General features: G+C 40.3%; 1 protein-coding gene across 2 annotated transcripts in view; it reads left to right on the top strand.

Annotated features, from left to right (window-relative positions):
- Nucleotides 1–2,965: 2,965 nt before the first annotated feature.
- The window catches only part of otofa (otoferlin a), a gene marked incomplete at both ends in the record, with an annotated part of 81,025 nt that continues 68,924 nt past the window's right edge, over nt 2,966–15,066 (top strand). For both annotated transcript variants that reach the window (XM_083934413.1, XM_083934412.1), the window contains 2 exons: nt 2,966–3,044; nt 13,486–13,544. In XM_083934413.1, coding sequence (XP_083790539.1) covers nt 2,966–3,044; nt 13,486–13,544 — 138 coding nt within the window. The remainder of the gene's footprint in view (nt 3,045–13,485; nt 13,545–15,066) is intronic.

Below are 15,066 nucleotides of genomic sequence, written 5' to 3'. Positions count from 1 at the left end.
TCTGCCTGCTGTCAAAATCATAACACCTCTCCCGCTCTCTCTCTATCTCTCTCTCTCTCTCTCTCTCTCTCTCTCTCTCTCTCTCACAGGTACACACACACACACACACACACATGACTGCAGCATCTTGCAATAGTGCATGAGTCAGCATAAACGGAATACATTTTTAAACTTAAAAAAAAATCTTATTTAAACAGATGATTGTCTCTTTCAAGCACTTGCTACAAACCTGTAAATGTGCAGACACTGTCACTTATTCACACACGCACGCATACACGCACACACACGCACGCACGCATGCACACACACACACACACACTCACACACACACACACACACGCTTCAGCCAGCTCAGTACACTACATAGAAGGTGTCCCATCTTGTTATACACATGCCTGAGGATATTTATGTCAGGTCCATTCCTGCCATAATTCCCCCGACTGAGGTGACAAAAAGCTTGTGATGAAATAGGGCTCTCTCTGCTGATATACTGTATCAAGTTGGACAGTATCATGTGCAGCAGGGTTTATATGAATGAATGAAGCGATGTGTTCCAGTTCTGTCACCAATTTGTAATTTGTGTATATCAATAACATTACACTAGGCTGTTAGTGGCCAAAATGATACTTCTTTCTCACTGTAGACATGCAGTCCGTCTCGTCTGTTGGTGCTACTCCTTTGGGGTATCTCATATACAGAGATGATGAATTACTGAACCAGCTCTTCCATTCCACTATTGTCTTTGTGTTTTTCCCTTATTTTCTGGCATTTTAATTAGCTGTCTTTGGCAACAACTAAAAATAGGGTGGTGCAGTAAACAGAAACACCAAGCTCTGAGGGGAAACTGGTCTTTAACGATCTTAAGATGTTCTCAGTTGCCAGTTTATTTGGTAGATAGCTAAAAGTAATGCAGCCTAATACAACAGTCCTGCAAAATATCCTATATTCCTGGAGGTTATAATGTTCAGTTTTTGCTATAACTGTTTTAGAGAGGTGTTGATTCAACTATATGATGATTTTATTTTTTGGGGGGTGGGGGTATATTTTGTGGTGGTGTTTAGCTGTATTGTGTTAGACTTTTCTTTTCCTTTCTATTATTTTGTCCACATGCAATAAGGGAGGGCAAGCTTATAGAAACCACAGTGACACAGTGACGCAATCCTAACAGTGTCTTTTCTGAATAAACTCTCAGCACAGTGTAGTTTGTTACTTGTTACAGGCCTACTGCTGAGGTGAAATTTGGTATTACCTGCAGCTTTGCGTACATGTACATGTTGCCATAGGCCAGGTGTTATCAAACATTTTATATACTTTCACTCACCAAAAAAATCCTCATGCAATATTGCTCTGGAAGGGTCTTTTACATTTTACGTTTTACATCAGTGAATTATTCTTCATTTTCCTCCTGGAGAATCCCCTCAGTACCCGTCAGGTACCCGGACTGTTTTGGAAACTCTTGGCACAGCTGCCTACCTGCTGGTCTCTCTTGAAACAGATGGATTGCAGCCAGCAGGTAACATGTGGTTTCTGTGGAGCAGAAAGAAGGACTACTGCCCCACCATCAGAGAGGGACTAATGTCTATGAACAGATATGAATGCAGATGCAGACTGAAAGATGATGGGTTCTGAGATTGGACAGGGACCAACTGGAAAAACTTATCTGACCCCTGACTTTCATTTACCCATATAAGGGGGGCACGAAGTTGCCTGGCAACTGTACAGTATTTTACCCAGCATCTGTCCTAAAGAATAAGATTTAATCCTACAATACAGTACGTTTTAGAAACCCATCTGAGGGTCATGATAAACCATATGTCAGGCTGCTGGGGCTCAGGACGTAGAGCAGATCGTCCACTAATTGGAGGACTAGTGTTTCGATCCAGGACACCAAGTGCCCACGTGTCGAAATGTCCTTGGGCAAGATACAGAACCCTAAATTGCTCCCTAAAATGTACGTAGCCTATATGAAAATTAGATAATATCCTGATGAGCTTGGTAGCTAGTGCTGTCCATGTGTGTGTGTGAATGTGTTACTGTAAAGCACTTTGAGTGGTCAGAAGACTACTCAAACCCATATTGCTGTATCAAATCAAGTAGTTTTATTGTCATTACATTTAGGGGTTAAACAATAATGTAGCGAAAATTGAGTTCCATTTGCTGAGGCATAAAAACACAAGAACATTATTAAACAATTTAAAAGACAATTACAAGAACAATTAAGACAGAACAATAAAGTGCAATATAAAAAATGGTATTAGAAGGTCATGCAATCAATAATCAATTACATTTCAAGGTGCATGGGCTATGGTATTGCATGAATTCAGTTATTTGTCCTGTGTGTGTGTTTCAGTCTTGTTGTGCATAAATACAAGTCTATCCATTGTTACAATAATATTACAGGAGACAGGACAAGCACACAAAGGTTATTCAAACTCTGTGAGTAATACAACATTTGAATCCCTATTCTATAAGAAGACGACAATTGCACAATTTCCTATGTGAATATACCTACTGCAAAATATATGAGCATGCAATGAAGATAAATAATATATCTTACACACTAGGTTCATAGAATATTTTTAGACCCTGAAAAAAAGGGAGCAGTGAATTTCCCTCAAATCCCAGAGCTGGACTTCACGCTGAAGCTGAAGCACAACCCCCGCCCCTCCTGCACGACGAGCAGAGTAAAAGCAAGTGCCAGCCTGGTGATGCGCGACAAACCAGCAGCCACGGAGCACGGAGCGAGAGGGAATGTTAATTGGAGCATATAATTAATTCACTATTTTGTTTCTGTTTGTTAAAAAATATACATTATTCTATATGCTGCCCGTATGGAAAACGACTTTTGCATCCAAACGCAAGGAGAGGCTTACCTAAAGATCATTAAACACAGATTGCACCAAACCGGTTCAAGTTTTGTGTGTGTGTGGAGTGATATTACTCTCCCGGCCAGTGTGGACTAATGATGGCTCTAATGGTTCACCTGAAGAAGGTCGCTCACCTTCGGGGGAAAGGTGACAGGATCGCCAAAGTTGCATTCAGAGGTAGGTGCGACGTTTTTTGTGGTGTAGCCTCTATTTGTTGAAACTGAATCAGCCTGTGAGGTGTGACCTGATTTAATTTCGGTTAAACGTCCTGATGGGAGATAATCAGCTGTCCCAGGTGCATGAAAAAGTTGGGGAAACCCATTCTGGGATCGGTGGTCCCCGGAGACGCGCTGCGCTCGGATGTGTCAATGCGCTTTTTTTCACCAAAGATGGAAACGGAACTAATATTCCTCAAACAAAAGACCGTACAGTAAATCTTAAACTAAATCATTAACCTTTGTGATTTCAAAGGATTTTACGAAAAAAATCCAACCCCTAATTGATATTTATTTTATCATTTTGCAGTTGTTATATAAGCCTTCGGTATAGATGCTCCCTCATATTCATATCAAGTGTATTCTCTAATTTGAAATAGGACGTTCACATTCATACACGACTGGTTGTTCATGTAACATCACAGCTATTATGTCAGTCTTTGTTTTCCAGCTGTCAGGACTTATCTTAGCTTGAATGTGAATTATTAAAATGTGAGTTATTCATAATAGCCACAAGAAGAAAATAAAAAATGTGTAAACGTGTCTGTACAACCCTGCTGACAGTGATTTATCATGTGTTTTTACTTTGGCTCATAAACCCAGGACCAGCAGGTTAAAATTGACTAAGCTGATGGCATTGATCACTGGAGAGGATGTTGGAGGTGGGGGACTCCTCTATGCCTTCAGGATTATTGCCAATCCAATTGTCTTTTGGGTGTTTTATAGCTCCAGGCTCCCAACACCTCTGTCTTTCCTGCTGTTCAGAGGAAACGGGACATTTGGAGGGAGTTCAATGGAATCATCACCATCATCATCATCATACGTTTTTTGCATGTGAGAGAGAAAAAGAGAGACAGGAAAGAAGCACCTTGGACAGCGATCAGTCCATTCTCTGACAGATGACAGGTGTCCAGTCCCAGCTAATCTCTGGTTAGACTACTGCCGTCAGCATTGGTGTGTGTGTGTGTGTGTGTGTGTGTGTGTGTGTGTGTGTGTGTGTGTGTGTGTGTGTGTGTGTGTGTGTGTTGGATGTTAGAAGACCATCACCACCCCTTCTTCCTCTCTCCAGTGCTCTGAGGTCATGTGTGTGCATGACTGTTGGTGTGCACTGGACAGGAGATGGCTTTTGAGCATTGTTGTTGCAGTCTGCAGTGAATTCACCGGGGTCTTGATATTACATGAACCGTGACATCTAAGTCAAGGAATAGATCGCCTGCTCTTCCCCCCTTCATGGGCCAGCTGTCAGCATAATAGCTGCAGTACATCTGTATGGCAAGTTATTAGCCAAAGCAGCAATATGTGTGTCTGTGCGTGTATGTGTGTATCGTTTTTACCCCAATATCTGCCCTACAGAAGGTATCTTATTCAGTCAGTACTAATCAAATCATTAACACAAATGCGGAACTAATTTTTGAATGAAAAAGCAGCAGATGCATCTTCTCAAGCAGAAGTTACCATACAACGTCTGTAAATAGGTGCACTATCTTTTTTAAAGATGTAAACATAAACATTCTAAATGTGTCCTAGTTTATTTCCTGTTGCAGTGTATGTGAATGACATCAGCTGACAGGAAGGACCAAGGCTGTTGCCTAGCAGTGGAATTCCATTAAAAAGGTCGATCCACACCTGCTGAGTTAAACAGGTGTATTCCATATAGGAATTCGAGCTGTATTGTAAATGTAAACATTTTAAACATACTTTAACTTAATAGTTATTGACATAATTGGAGTCCCCACAGTAGATAACGTCACAAATGTTGCTGTTAACTCCCCACTGTATATAACCTATTCAGATAACATATTAGTTACAGAGAGAGTCGCAGGTTTTTATTTGGTCTTTTTCCTCCTCCACAAACACTAATATCACACAGCTATCGAAATATGAGACTACATAAATATTCAAGTGGCACTATCGTTTGGCAGCAGCTATCGTAATAAAGTGTCACATAAAGTAGGATTTATAATTTAATAAAGGTGACATTTCAATCCAGGTCACAGAATCTGATTTTGGCCACTTGGGGGCAGCAGAAACACTGACATACTGTATGTCATGAATGTTAGCAAACAAAACAAAACAAACAGCCATTTACTTAACATCCAGTCGTTATGGAGCAGCATTTTCATTTATTTGGAGTCGTGTTTTCTGGCCATCTGGTGAATGCAAGTCCTACGTGGTCTCATGGGAGGGCGTATAAATAGCACGCCACTTTTCATGACTTTCATGACTTTTCGCGTGCATGTCTACGCATATTCAACTTTTCGCGTGTCATTTAACGTCCGTAGTTCCCCATACACTTCTATTGTGAGCTTTTCGCGTGTCATTAAACGCCCGTCATTTCAGCCATCCTTCACATGAAATATTGATTTAAAAAATACCCTCTGACAGAAAGCTCCACCACTTCGTATTTCTCTGCAAGGTAGCGGAGAAATACGAACACGTGGGTTTTCCCTCAATGACATTTGTATGTCAAATGACAACGCCATCTCTGCACAATACAAGTCAATTGAGACTAAATGGCGTGAAATAACACGCAAAAATCATGAAATGCGTTGTAATCATACGTGAGATGACTTGAGAGAAATAGCGTGTCATTCACACGCCTTTTGGTGATACCAGGCTGGCAACTCACATCAATCTCCTTTTAGTTCTATTTTTGGTCTCTTAATTTACCAGCTCTCGAGGGAAATATCTGTCTTTTTAGCTGCTAAAGTCAAATGTTCTACAATGTCCACCAGCTAGCTAGCTAGTTGCTAACTTCGCTAACTGCTGTCGGTGTAACCATAGACACTTCTCATCCCATATGTTTATGAAGAAACAGAAATCCCTTCACTTGTTTAACTGGTCAAAATGTCTCAAGCACTGAGTCCTCATATTGTATTGATCAAACAAAAGGGACGTATGACTCATAATATATTCAGCATATTTATAATTGTAGCCTAATGCAAGTTTATAATAATAATAATAATAATTCATTTTTTTACAGTGAAATTTTATTGTATACATTGAAATACTGGTCTATACTTTTCTTTTGTGGAGTATATCACTTCATTGCTAAAATAAAATTAAAAAGTAGACTTAATGCCAGTTGCAGTGACTTATTTAATGCGCAGACTTTTTGTCTCAATGATTATCATTATTAGTACTTAAATTAATTTAAATCATCATCTTAAAAAATGCCGCTGAAAACGATTAATTAAAATCAGTTATATGTAAACGTTAGTGCCTTTTATTCAGAAACCCCTCAGCTTTCACGTCACAGGCAAACTTTCCACATCCAATATGGCGGCGACGTTGATGTATTAACACAACACAGCAACACAGTCAGTGCCTCTGCGTATGTCTATAGTTGCAACGTTATAACTCTCTAGCTAGATTGGGTACGGTTATGGTAAAGAGTTCTTGAATGAGCTTCAGTTTTTCTGTGGACATTTTCAAAGTTGTAAACATAAACATTCTAAATGTTTCCAGTGCTGTGTCCCAGACTGGTCCCAAATCACGCACTGCAGTGAGTGTACTGGCATCTGTGCACTGTGTGCCAATGTACTGACACGATCAGTACACTCAATTTCCCCAGTGAGTGCTGTCTGAAATCAGACACTGCTGCCCTGCACTTTACGGAAATGACGATCGTATTTCTTCTTGTGTTTATTTTTCCAAATGCTTTTCTAACAACGCCTGACTCAGCCCAACACGGCCCAATAAAACGTGTGATCCTCTTTTTACATTTATAAAGTGAATCTAGTTGTTGCTGCTCGGTTGCGTTGTTGTTCCACCATTTTCCAGTTTGAATTAAGTCCAGCCTCTTCCGCTACGTAGAAAAAATGGCGGCGATTGAGGGTGTTGAGTGTTCATTTATCCACACTCAAGGATTTGGCTGTTTTTGAGTGCGCAACCGGATGACTTCCGGCGTTAACGCGCTCTCACCCTCAAAAAAGCCAGTGTAAGGGTGGAAGTGTGCAATTTGGGACATAGCACAAGTTGATTCCTGTTGCAGTGAATATGAATGAAATCAACTGACAGGAAGTTAACTTCTTGTTGCTAGGTAGCAACCTTATTTCCTTGGTAAATTCATGTCTGCTGATGGCATTCACAAACACTGCAACAGGAAATAAACTAGGACTGTTTTGGAATGTTCATGTTTACATCTTTGAAAAAGGTCCATAGTAAATTGACCTCGGACTTGCCGTGCAGTTAACATTAAAGGCTGAATGGAGAATGAGCAGAACACCTAGGCCCTCATTTATCAAACGAACGTACGGCAGAAAAACGTGCGTACGACCATTTACTGGCAGACTTTGGCATTCATCAATTTGGACGTGAGCGGGAGCTACGATCAAATCTCACGTCTGGTCTGAGATCGTGTACGCAAATTTAAGCCTGTGCATTTGCGGTGCTGCACAGAAAAATCTGTCTGAAAATAATGAACAAACCTCAGCTGTCATTAAGCATAAGCAGTCACATATTAGGAACAGATCAAAACGGATTCTTAAAACGGATAAAAAAAATAAAAATTGTGGTTGGAACGATTGATTGTACTCCATGAATGATTACGCATTCATCAATCGCCAAAACTACCACTCGATAAATGTACAAGTGATTTGTGATGCCAAGCTATCGCTTTTAAACGTGGTGGCCAGGTGGCGAGGGGGGGGGGGGCACACACGATTCTTTTATATTTCAGAACAGCTCGGCTCCAACCCCCCCTGCAACCAACAAGCGGTTGAAGATGAATGAATGAAAAGGAAAGCGCACTGCAGAGCCAAAGTCATCTCCTCGGTTAGTGGCCAACCTCGATAAATTGCATTAAATCAAACAAGGTATCAGATGATTAACATTTTGGTATGGTTCTTCTAGGTGACAAAGGTTATCCTCTAACGGTATACCTAATAACCCCGCTGGCAAACCCCACTACAGAGCAGGAGCGCAGGTTCAGCAGTGCGCACACACGCACACGGGTCATAGTGGAGCGCTGCTTCGGGTTGACTGCCTCCGTTATTCTTTTCCATACAGCGTTTTTATGGGCCCCTTTTATTCCACTCTTAAGACTGACAAAAAGCACATCTTTATTTTGCTCCATCTCGGATGTCAGGATGCCGATCTCTGTCGGAAAAGATTTGTTTCTTACCAGCGTTTCTCCTCTGCATGTTTGACCTCAGTGGCAGAGGCCTCCGATACAGGAATATTTAAGGGCGTAACATATTAATGACGATCGAATTCAGCCGGCGCATTTAGCTATCTATCTATTTAAGGCCCACTCATTCGTACGCTGAGATTGGTCAGATACGAATGTTTCATAAATCACACGTGGGTCCTGTCATACGACCAATTCTGCGCTCAGATCTGCGCCCGTTTTCACGCAAGTCTAGTGTGTCAAGATCGTAGTCGCATTCAACAAAACATAATTCCATCAGTCGGGTTGCCAGGTTGGTCAGACCCGGCCCAGTAGCCTACAGGAGACTAGACTAGACTAGTCTGTTTGAACCCATCCCCTCCGGCAAATCGCACCATAAAAACAAGTATTGCAGAGGAGTTTGACTGACAGTTACTGTTAGCCGTTAGCGTTAGCCATCAGCGTTAGCCGTTGCAGCTAAGTAAACATGAAAGATGGCTTACCAATCAAGGAGAAACGTAGCCATTTGGGCGTTTTAATGCCGTTGAACTCCTTCATCTCAGTCCATGGAGTGAATGCTTGGCCTATATTGACTCTGGTTTTTGCCCGTCTCCGATCATTTAGCTCCTGGGACAAATAAGCAGCTGCAGGATTGGTAAACTCCATTTCACCAGTGCCAGCCTACAGTAGCTGCACCGAACAACAGACAAACCTGGCAACCCGCAATGCCAGCCACTATCGGCTGGTACAATGTTAACAGAACATAACAGAAAGTCATTGACAAACCCGTAATAAAAAAATGTAAATATTAATTCAATCTAAATATATTTCTTTATTGAAAAGCAATTCTTTCATTCTGTACCCCTCAAAATGCCCCGTGGGTTTATTTTTATTTTTTAAATATAGCTTTTAATGAAGATTCTACATATTCAACCTTTAAGTGCAGTGAGTTAAGAGCCTTTTTGCTGAAAACGGCAACAGAGCAGTGAAAGTGATTCAAACAGTACAAGGTTAAGATGGTATGGGCCACTATAGGGGTGTTGAAATTGTTGGGGAAAATATATTAAAAAAATTACGTCTATTACTTCATCTCATAAACACAAATTGACTTCTTTGTACTGTATTCCTATGTCTCACTGTCTCTCTTTCGGTATTCTGGCCCTCTTCTCAACTCTGACACAAACATGTTCCATACCTCATTGAATTGTTTTGCTTATTATCTACAGCCATTGTCCAAGTATTTACATGTCTGTGAGGTAGGGGCTCTTTGTTTTATTGTTTGTCTGACTACGTTACATCATATTCTAAGGCATGGCATCTTTATTTAGAAAGAGCCAGGTAAAACTTGTGGTGGATGATTTAAGTAAAAAAAGGAATGAAATCACTTCATCTGAGTGGTCAGATGTAAAGTGTGTTATACATTTTGAGAGAGCAGAGAATCTCAGGAAATGTGGGCGATTGAGAGCAGGACACGAGCTGGGATCAAACCCATCGTACACTGAATCACCACGGCGCCTACCGATTAGTTTAATATAAAGAAGATCTTCCCCTGCCCCCCATCTCTTTTCTCTATTTCTTCCATCAATTGCATTTAAATTGATCATTTATTGAAGACATAATACTCTTAATTTTATTACTGCCCCCATTCCAAAGTTGATACATGTTGTGTGGCAATTACTCTACTCACATTTGTGTACAAAAATTCTAGCCTAAGGATGGTAAAATATGCAAGTGACTGATAGATTTGCTCCACTCACCAGCCAAAGAACAACAAAAAATGGTAGTCTATGAACTGGCGGATGAAATTTGAATATTCATCAGCCATTTGTCCAGTGGACAGAGGACCCTGCTCACAGTATTTCAGTCTTGAATCCAGAGTCTCTTTGGTTGCTGTGGGTTTTAAAGTCATTCTTTTCCCTGCAGACTGTCAGTAACATTTCCTGAGTGCCTTCAGCGCAAACAACTTCCTGTCTGGAGAAGAAGAGGTCAGGAAGCTTCTCCCCCACCACCTGAGCATACCAAACCATACATGTCCCAAAGAGAGGCTTGTCAGAGAAGTGCAGGCTCATATGGGTTTTTCAATGGCCGATGCTGATACTAAGACAACAGTGTGTCTGATATGCACTTACGTACTGTCCCTTAACCATCCAAATGACAAAACTCATAAATGTTTTACTCGTCTGGAGTGGAGCTGGGGATGCCTACACTGTAAAAGGGTTTTTGCCTGTAGAATGGCCAAATGAACATGGCCTAGAGGCATGAGGAAGCGCTTACTTCATTTTACAGCAGCAACCCTGAAAAGACTGCCTGCAGATGTGACCGCTGTTGTGGAAATGGATTTCTTCAATAAAGATCAACAAACAGGATCAGCTTTTTTTTGACAAAGTATTTTCCTCTACAGACAAAAAGACGTTCACCCCTGCTTCCTCACAAAGCTCAGAGTTTAGCAAAAATGACCCCGAGCCCACTGGTGCTCAGCCTTTTAGAGGAATAGATAGAAGGAGCTAAGCCTTGGTTGGGTGACGTCTTTAGACCAAACAAAACATGCCTCAGAAATTCCAATTCTGAACATTCTGAACTTCTCTCATCACAAGGTCTCCAAAACAGGCTCTACATAGGCCATAAAAACAGTCATGAGTTATCTGCAAGAAACAGGATGTACAGAAGCACAGATATGCCATTATACCGTCATGAGGCCGTTATTTACGTTATCCATTTAGCACAAACAAGCTATGCACTAGTCATATGATAAGGTTAAATAGAGGAGACACTGAACTGCATCCGACCTGACAAAACTATGATTATGAATTACAAATATCCAAAATTCCTCCAACACCGCAGACATGTTTTGTTAATCGGCCTTGTGAGCGTAGGCGATGGCTATTATCTCAAAATAATAAAAATCCGTCTGTCACTACAAAGAAAACCAAATACACATTATCCAGAATCAAACGTCTTCAACATTTTGAGAAAATTAAAGCTCTAAATCAGTGAATTGATTGCATTAAAAAAACAAAACAATAAAGAAGACTAGCATTTCCTGTCCAGCGAGGCTAAAACTAGTTCATAATTATCTGCTACCACAGGCAATGGAGTCTTCTTCAAAGGGAAGGCATCAAAACTTAATTGATTTTGTGACAAGTCTTTGATGAATCCTTGTTGTTATCTGCAGCTCTTGGCTTTATCAAAAAATGACACTCCAGCTCTTGACACCCACACACACACACACACACACACACACACACACACACACACACACACACAGGAACACACACACACACACACACACACACAGTACATCAGCGTTAACCTAGAAATTAAAGAATTATTTCCGCTCTAAGGATATTCCACTACAGCTTGCTTCTTTCAGCCCAACTCTTTTCTTCTGTCTCGTCTACCGTTTGTCAAATAACTCGATATCTGCACTGCTGCTTGGACAGTTTGTCATCTTTACTCTAAATCTTTAATATTTTCTATACTGGAACCAACATAGCTTAGCGCAATCTACTGTGTCCTACACACACACATCATTTAAATTCCTTTTCTTCCCTGTAGCACCCTGAAAACGCCTTTCCTTACGCCTCTGCTGGAGCAGACATTTACTGTGTGTTTAGTTTGAGTTGAATCCAATTTAGTATTACACCTTCTTTCTTGTCCATGTTGTGAATTGGTAAAAAACAAGACAGAATTAAGTCTCAGTAAGGAACAAAAGAGATGAGAAGCTTGGAGGCATAAAGGGAGACTGATTATATCCCAAACAACAACAAGCAGATTAACAAAGATCTTTCCACTTTTCTATTCTACATTCAGTGTTTCTCTTCCTTCTCCTCCTATGGATCCAGCTCAAGCTGAAGGAAAGCTATAACGCACCTTTGTGCTGTGCAGCCTTCATTTGTGTTAGCTTGAGTCTTGGATCAGTATTTAACGTCCTTCTCTCTCTCTTCTACTCTTTTCATCTCCGTCTGTCTGCTTGAAATGAAAATGTACTTTATCTTCCACCACAGGTCGGTTCTTTCAGTGCCACTCTGTTTCAGACAACCTGATTAGCAGAATGTTGTTATAGTTTGGTGTGGAGCACCTTACATAAGCTTCACATCATCTACTTTTCCAAACCCACGTCTCAGTTAGATGAAAACACTGGCAGCAATGCCTCTAAACTCAGCGGTTGTTTGCTCCCTGAATGTGTGAAAAGATCCTTTTTTTCAATAATAATGATTATGCATCAGAGCTAGGCAGGATTTTATTTATTTCTATTTAAATATATATAACAGCCAAACCAACAGGGCTTGTAATTAACTATGTGGGTCCCTGTGTGTGTGTGTGTGTGTGTGTGTGTGTGTGTGTGTGTGTGTGTGTGTGTGTGTGTCAGTACACATCAACTGTCCACATGCACCCAAACAAATATCAACACCCACGCAAAGCCTCAGATACACAAAGCAAACTACTGCAACAAAGCAGAATACATTCAGCAGCCGGGGCACCATTCATGAGCATCACAAAGCAACCAGGTGAACACAGGCTGCAGCATGCATGATCGAGTCAGGTTACTGTACAGTGAATGGATCTATGTGCTGTGTATAACCTTGAATACACACTGCACCAAGATATTACTGTTTTCATGATAATTTAATTCTGGATATGATATAACCTTGGGGAAAAAAATCACTTCTTTGCTGTTACTTCTTTCACGCCGAAGTCTTTTTTTCTCTGTTTGTTTTTATTCTGTCGCATAATGAGGCCATTCAATTGTCTGCATTTCTTTTCTGTCTCCTGTGGCTCCACGCAGCCTGTCTCCTTTATGTGTTTATCAGGTGCTTAAGGCATTCATTTGTCTTTTCTCTGGTCTTTAATGTGACAAATGTAAACAGATTTTAGACAGTAATGTTGATATATATCTCTTACCAAATTAACCCTTGACTTTAGCAAAGATGCTTAAACTACAATGTAGAAATACTCTGTAACAAGTAATAATCCTGTTTTTGTTTTTAGAAAAGAAGAGACAGACATCCTACTTTAGTCAAAATTCAGAAGTACTCAATAAGGTAGAGAAGTCGAATGAAATAAAAATACTCAAGTAAAGCACAGTTTCTGCAATATTTTTAGATTAATTGATATATTACACTGTGAGTGACAACCTTCCTGACTAAGTCTCATAAGTGCAAGCAGATGAACACAAAGATTGACCTTTGCTTGTGCTGTACATATTGCTCAGGCTGTGTGTGGTGTGTCAAACTGAAATGCCATTGAACCATTTATCTGTTTCTAACTTCTTAAATGTCTCCTCACCTTCCAGGTCTGTCCTTCTACAGCCGTGTGGCAGAGAACTGTGAGGATGTGGCCAACTTTAATGAGGTCAGTGTCTCCTGATAAGCAATTAGCTCTTAACCTAATAGAAACAGCAACCGTCCGTCTCCACTGCAGACAACAGTATGCTGTTTGATATCTCAGACTGCAGGTTTTGTTAATGAAATTGGTGGTCAATAAATAGGAGACAAAATGCCGGTAATGGAGTTACGTTTAAGTGATGACATTAAAACAACTCAAACATAATAGTATTGATCATTAGACAAAACTGAGAACATGAACATTTGCCATTTACACCTACACAAATGACTGTAACTAAGGAATCATATCATAATTGAATTTCTATTATCTAATCAGTTCATGTGAATAGGGCAACATTTCTATTTGTACATGTAATTGCTTCATTTGGAAACACTTTACAGTAAAGAAACATTACATTTAGAATCAAGAACATCAGATTTTGATTATTAATGTCCAGCCCCTTCTGAGAGTGAAACAATCATTGCTATTCTTCTTTAAATCAGTTTGGAGTTCATATAATATGATAGTGGTACCATAGGTAAGTTCTAAGGGAGCTTCTGTTGTTGGTGCAGGTTCACTTTTTTTTACTTTCTGCGTAAGATTTTTATTCCTGACTGCAAAATATACGTTTTCAGTTTGCTGTAGGGTTTTGTGACTAAGCTATACATTTAATTACTTTTCTGTTATCCTGTAGCAGTGGCAAAAAGGGCAGGGTATTTTCATTATTACATTAAAGTTGTTAAATTCTTATAATTGTTATAAAATTTTGTCCAGCTGCTCATTCTTTTTAAAGAGACCTCTTACCCTTTCTGCATCTCTGCAGAGGATAGGCTCCATTCTTTGATCAATTTGACCCTTGAAGCTATCCCAGCATGCATTGTGTTAGATAAAGGGTATATTCTGTATGGATTAACATTAACATCAAAGAAAAATTCTTTAAAGTTTAAACTCTCTGGGAGAAAACTTAAGCTGGACATGAATGCCCATCCCCTACCCTAACTTCCACTCTATTCACTTCTGGTTTGCTGCATATAGGGTACACTACTTCCTGCGTTGGCACTTAATGTTGGCATTGGAAAAGGACAGAGAGTTTAGTATGCTGTACAGATTGTATAGCCCCTTGAGCCAAATGTGTGATTTGTGATATCGGGCAATACAAAAAATAATTGTGTGACTGGACTAGACTTTGCACATAAATAGCGAGGTGCATAATCCTCAGAAGTTGATGTAATTACCAAAATACTTGACTGCACACAGACTCAGGGAGAGACATACAGCATGATCTCCACACACACCTTCGTGCTGTGAGGGGACAGTGCTAACCAATGAGCCAGCCAGTGATCACATCTTATCACCTAATTAATGTTCTATCAGGGTCTGAGGGGTGAGACAGAGGTAGTGGCCTCCACCCATGCATGACATCGACCACTTGCTCTGTTGTAATTAAACTAGACACTGCACACTCCACTGCTGTTGAGAGGAAGAGCTGGTCCCCTAAATAGCCCCTCTGTTAGAGCGCGAAGTTCTTTAAAGTTGAAATAGAAAGCTT

The sequence above is a fragment of the Echiichthys vipera genome (genome assembly GCF_963691815.1).
Source record: "Echiichthys vipera genome assembly, chromosome: 19".
Lineage (NCBI taxonomy): Eukaryota > Metazoa > Chordata > Actinopteri > Perciformes > Trachinidae > Echiichthys > Echiichthys vipera.
Note: the sequence above shows the minus strand (reverse complement) of the source record. Positions and strands in the feature narration are given on the sequence as shown.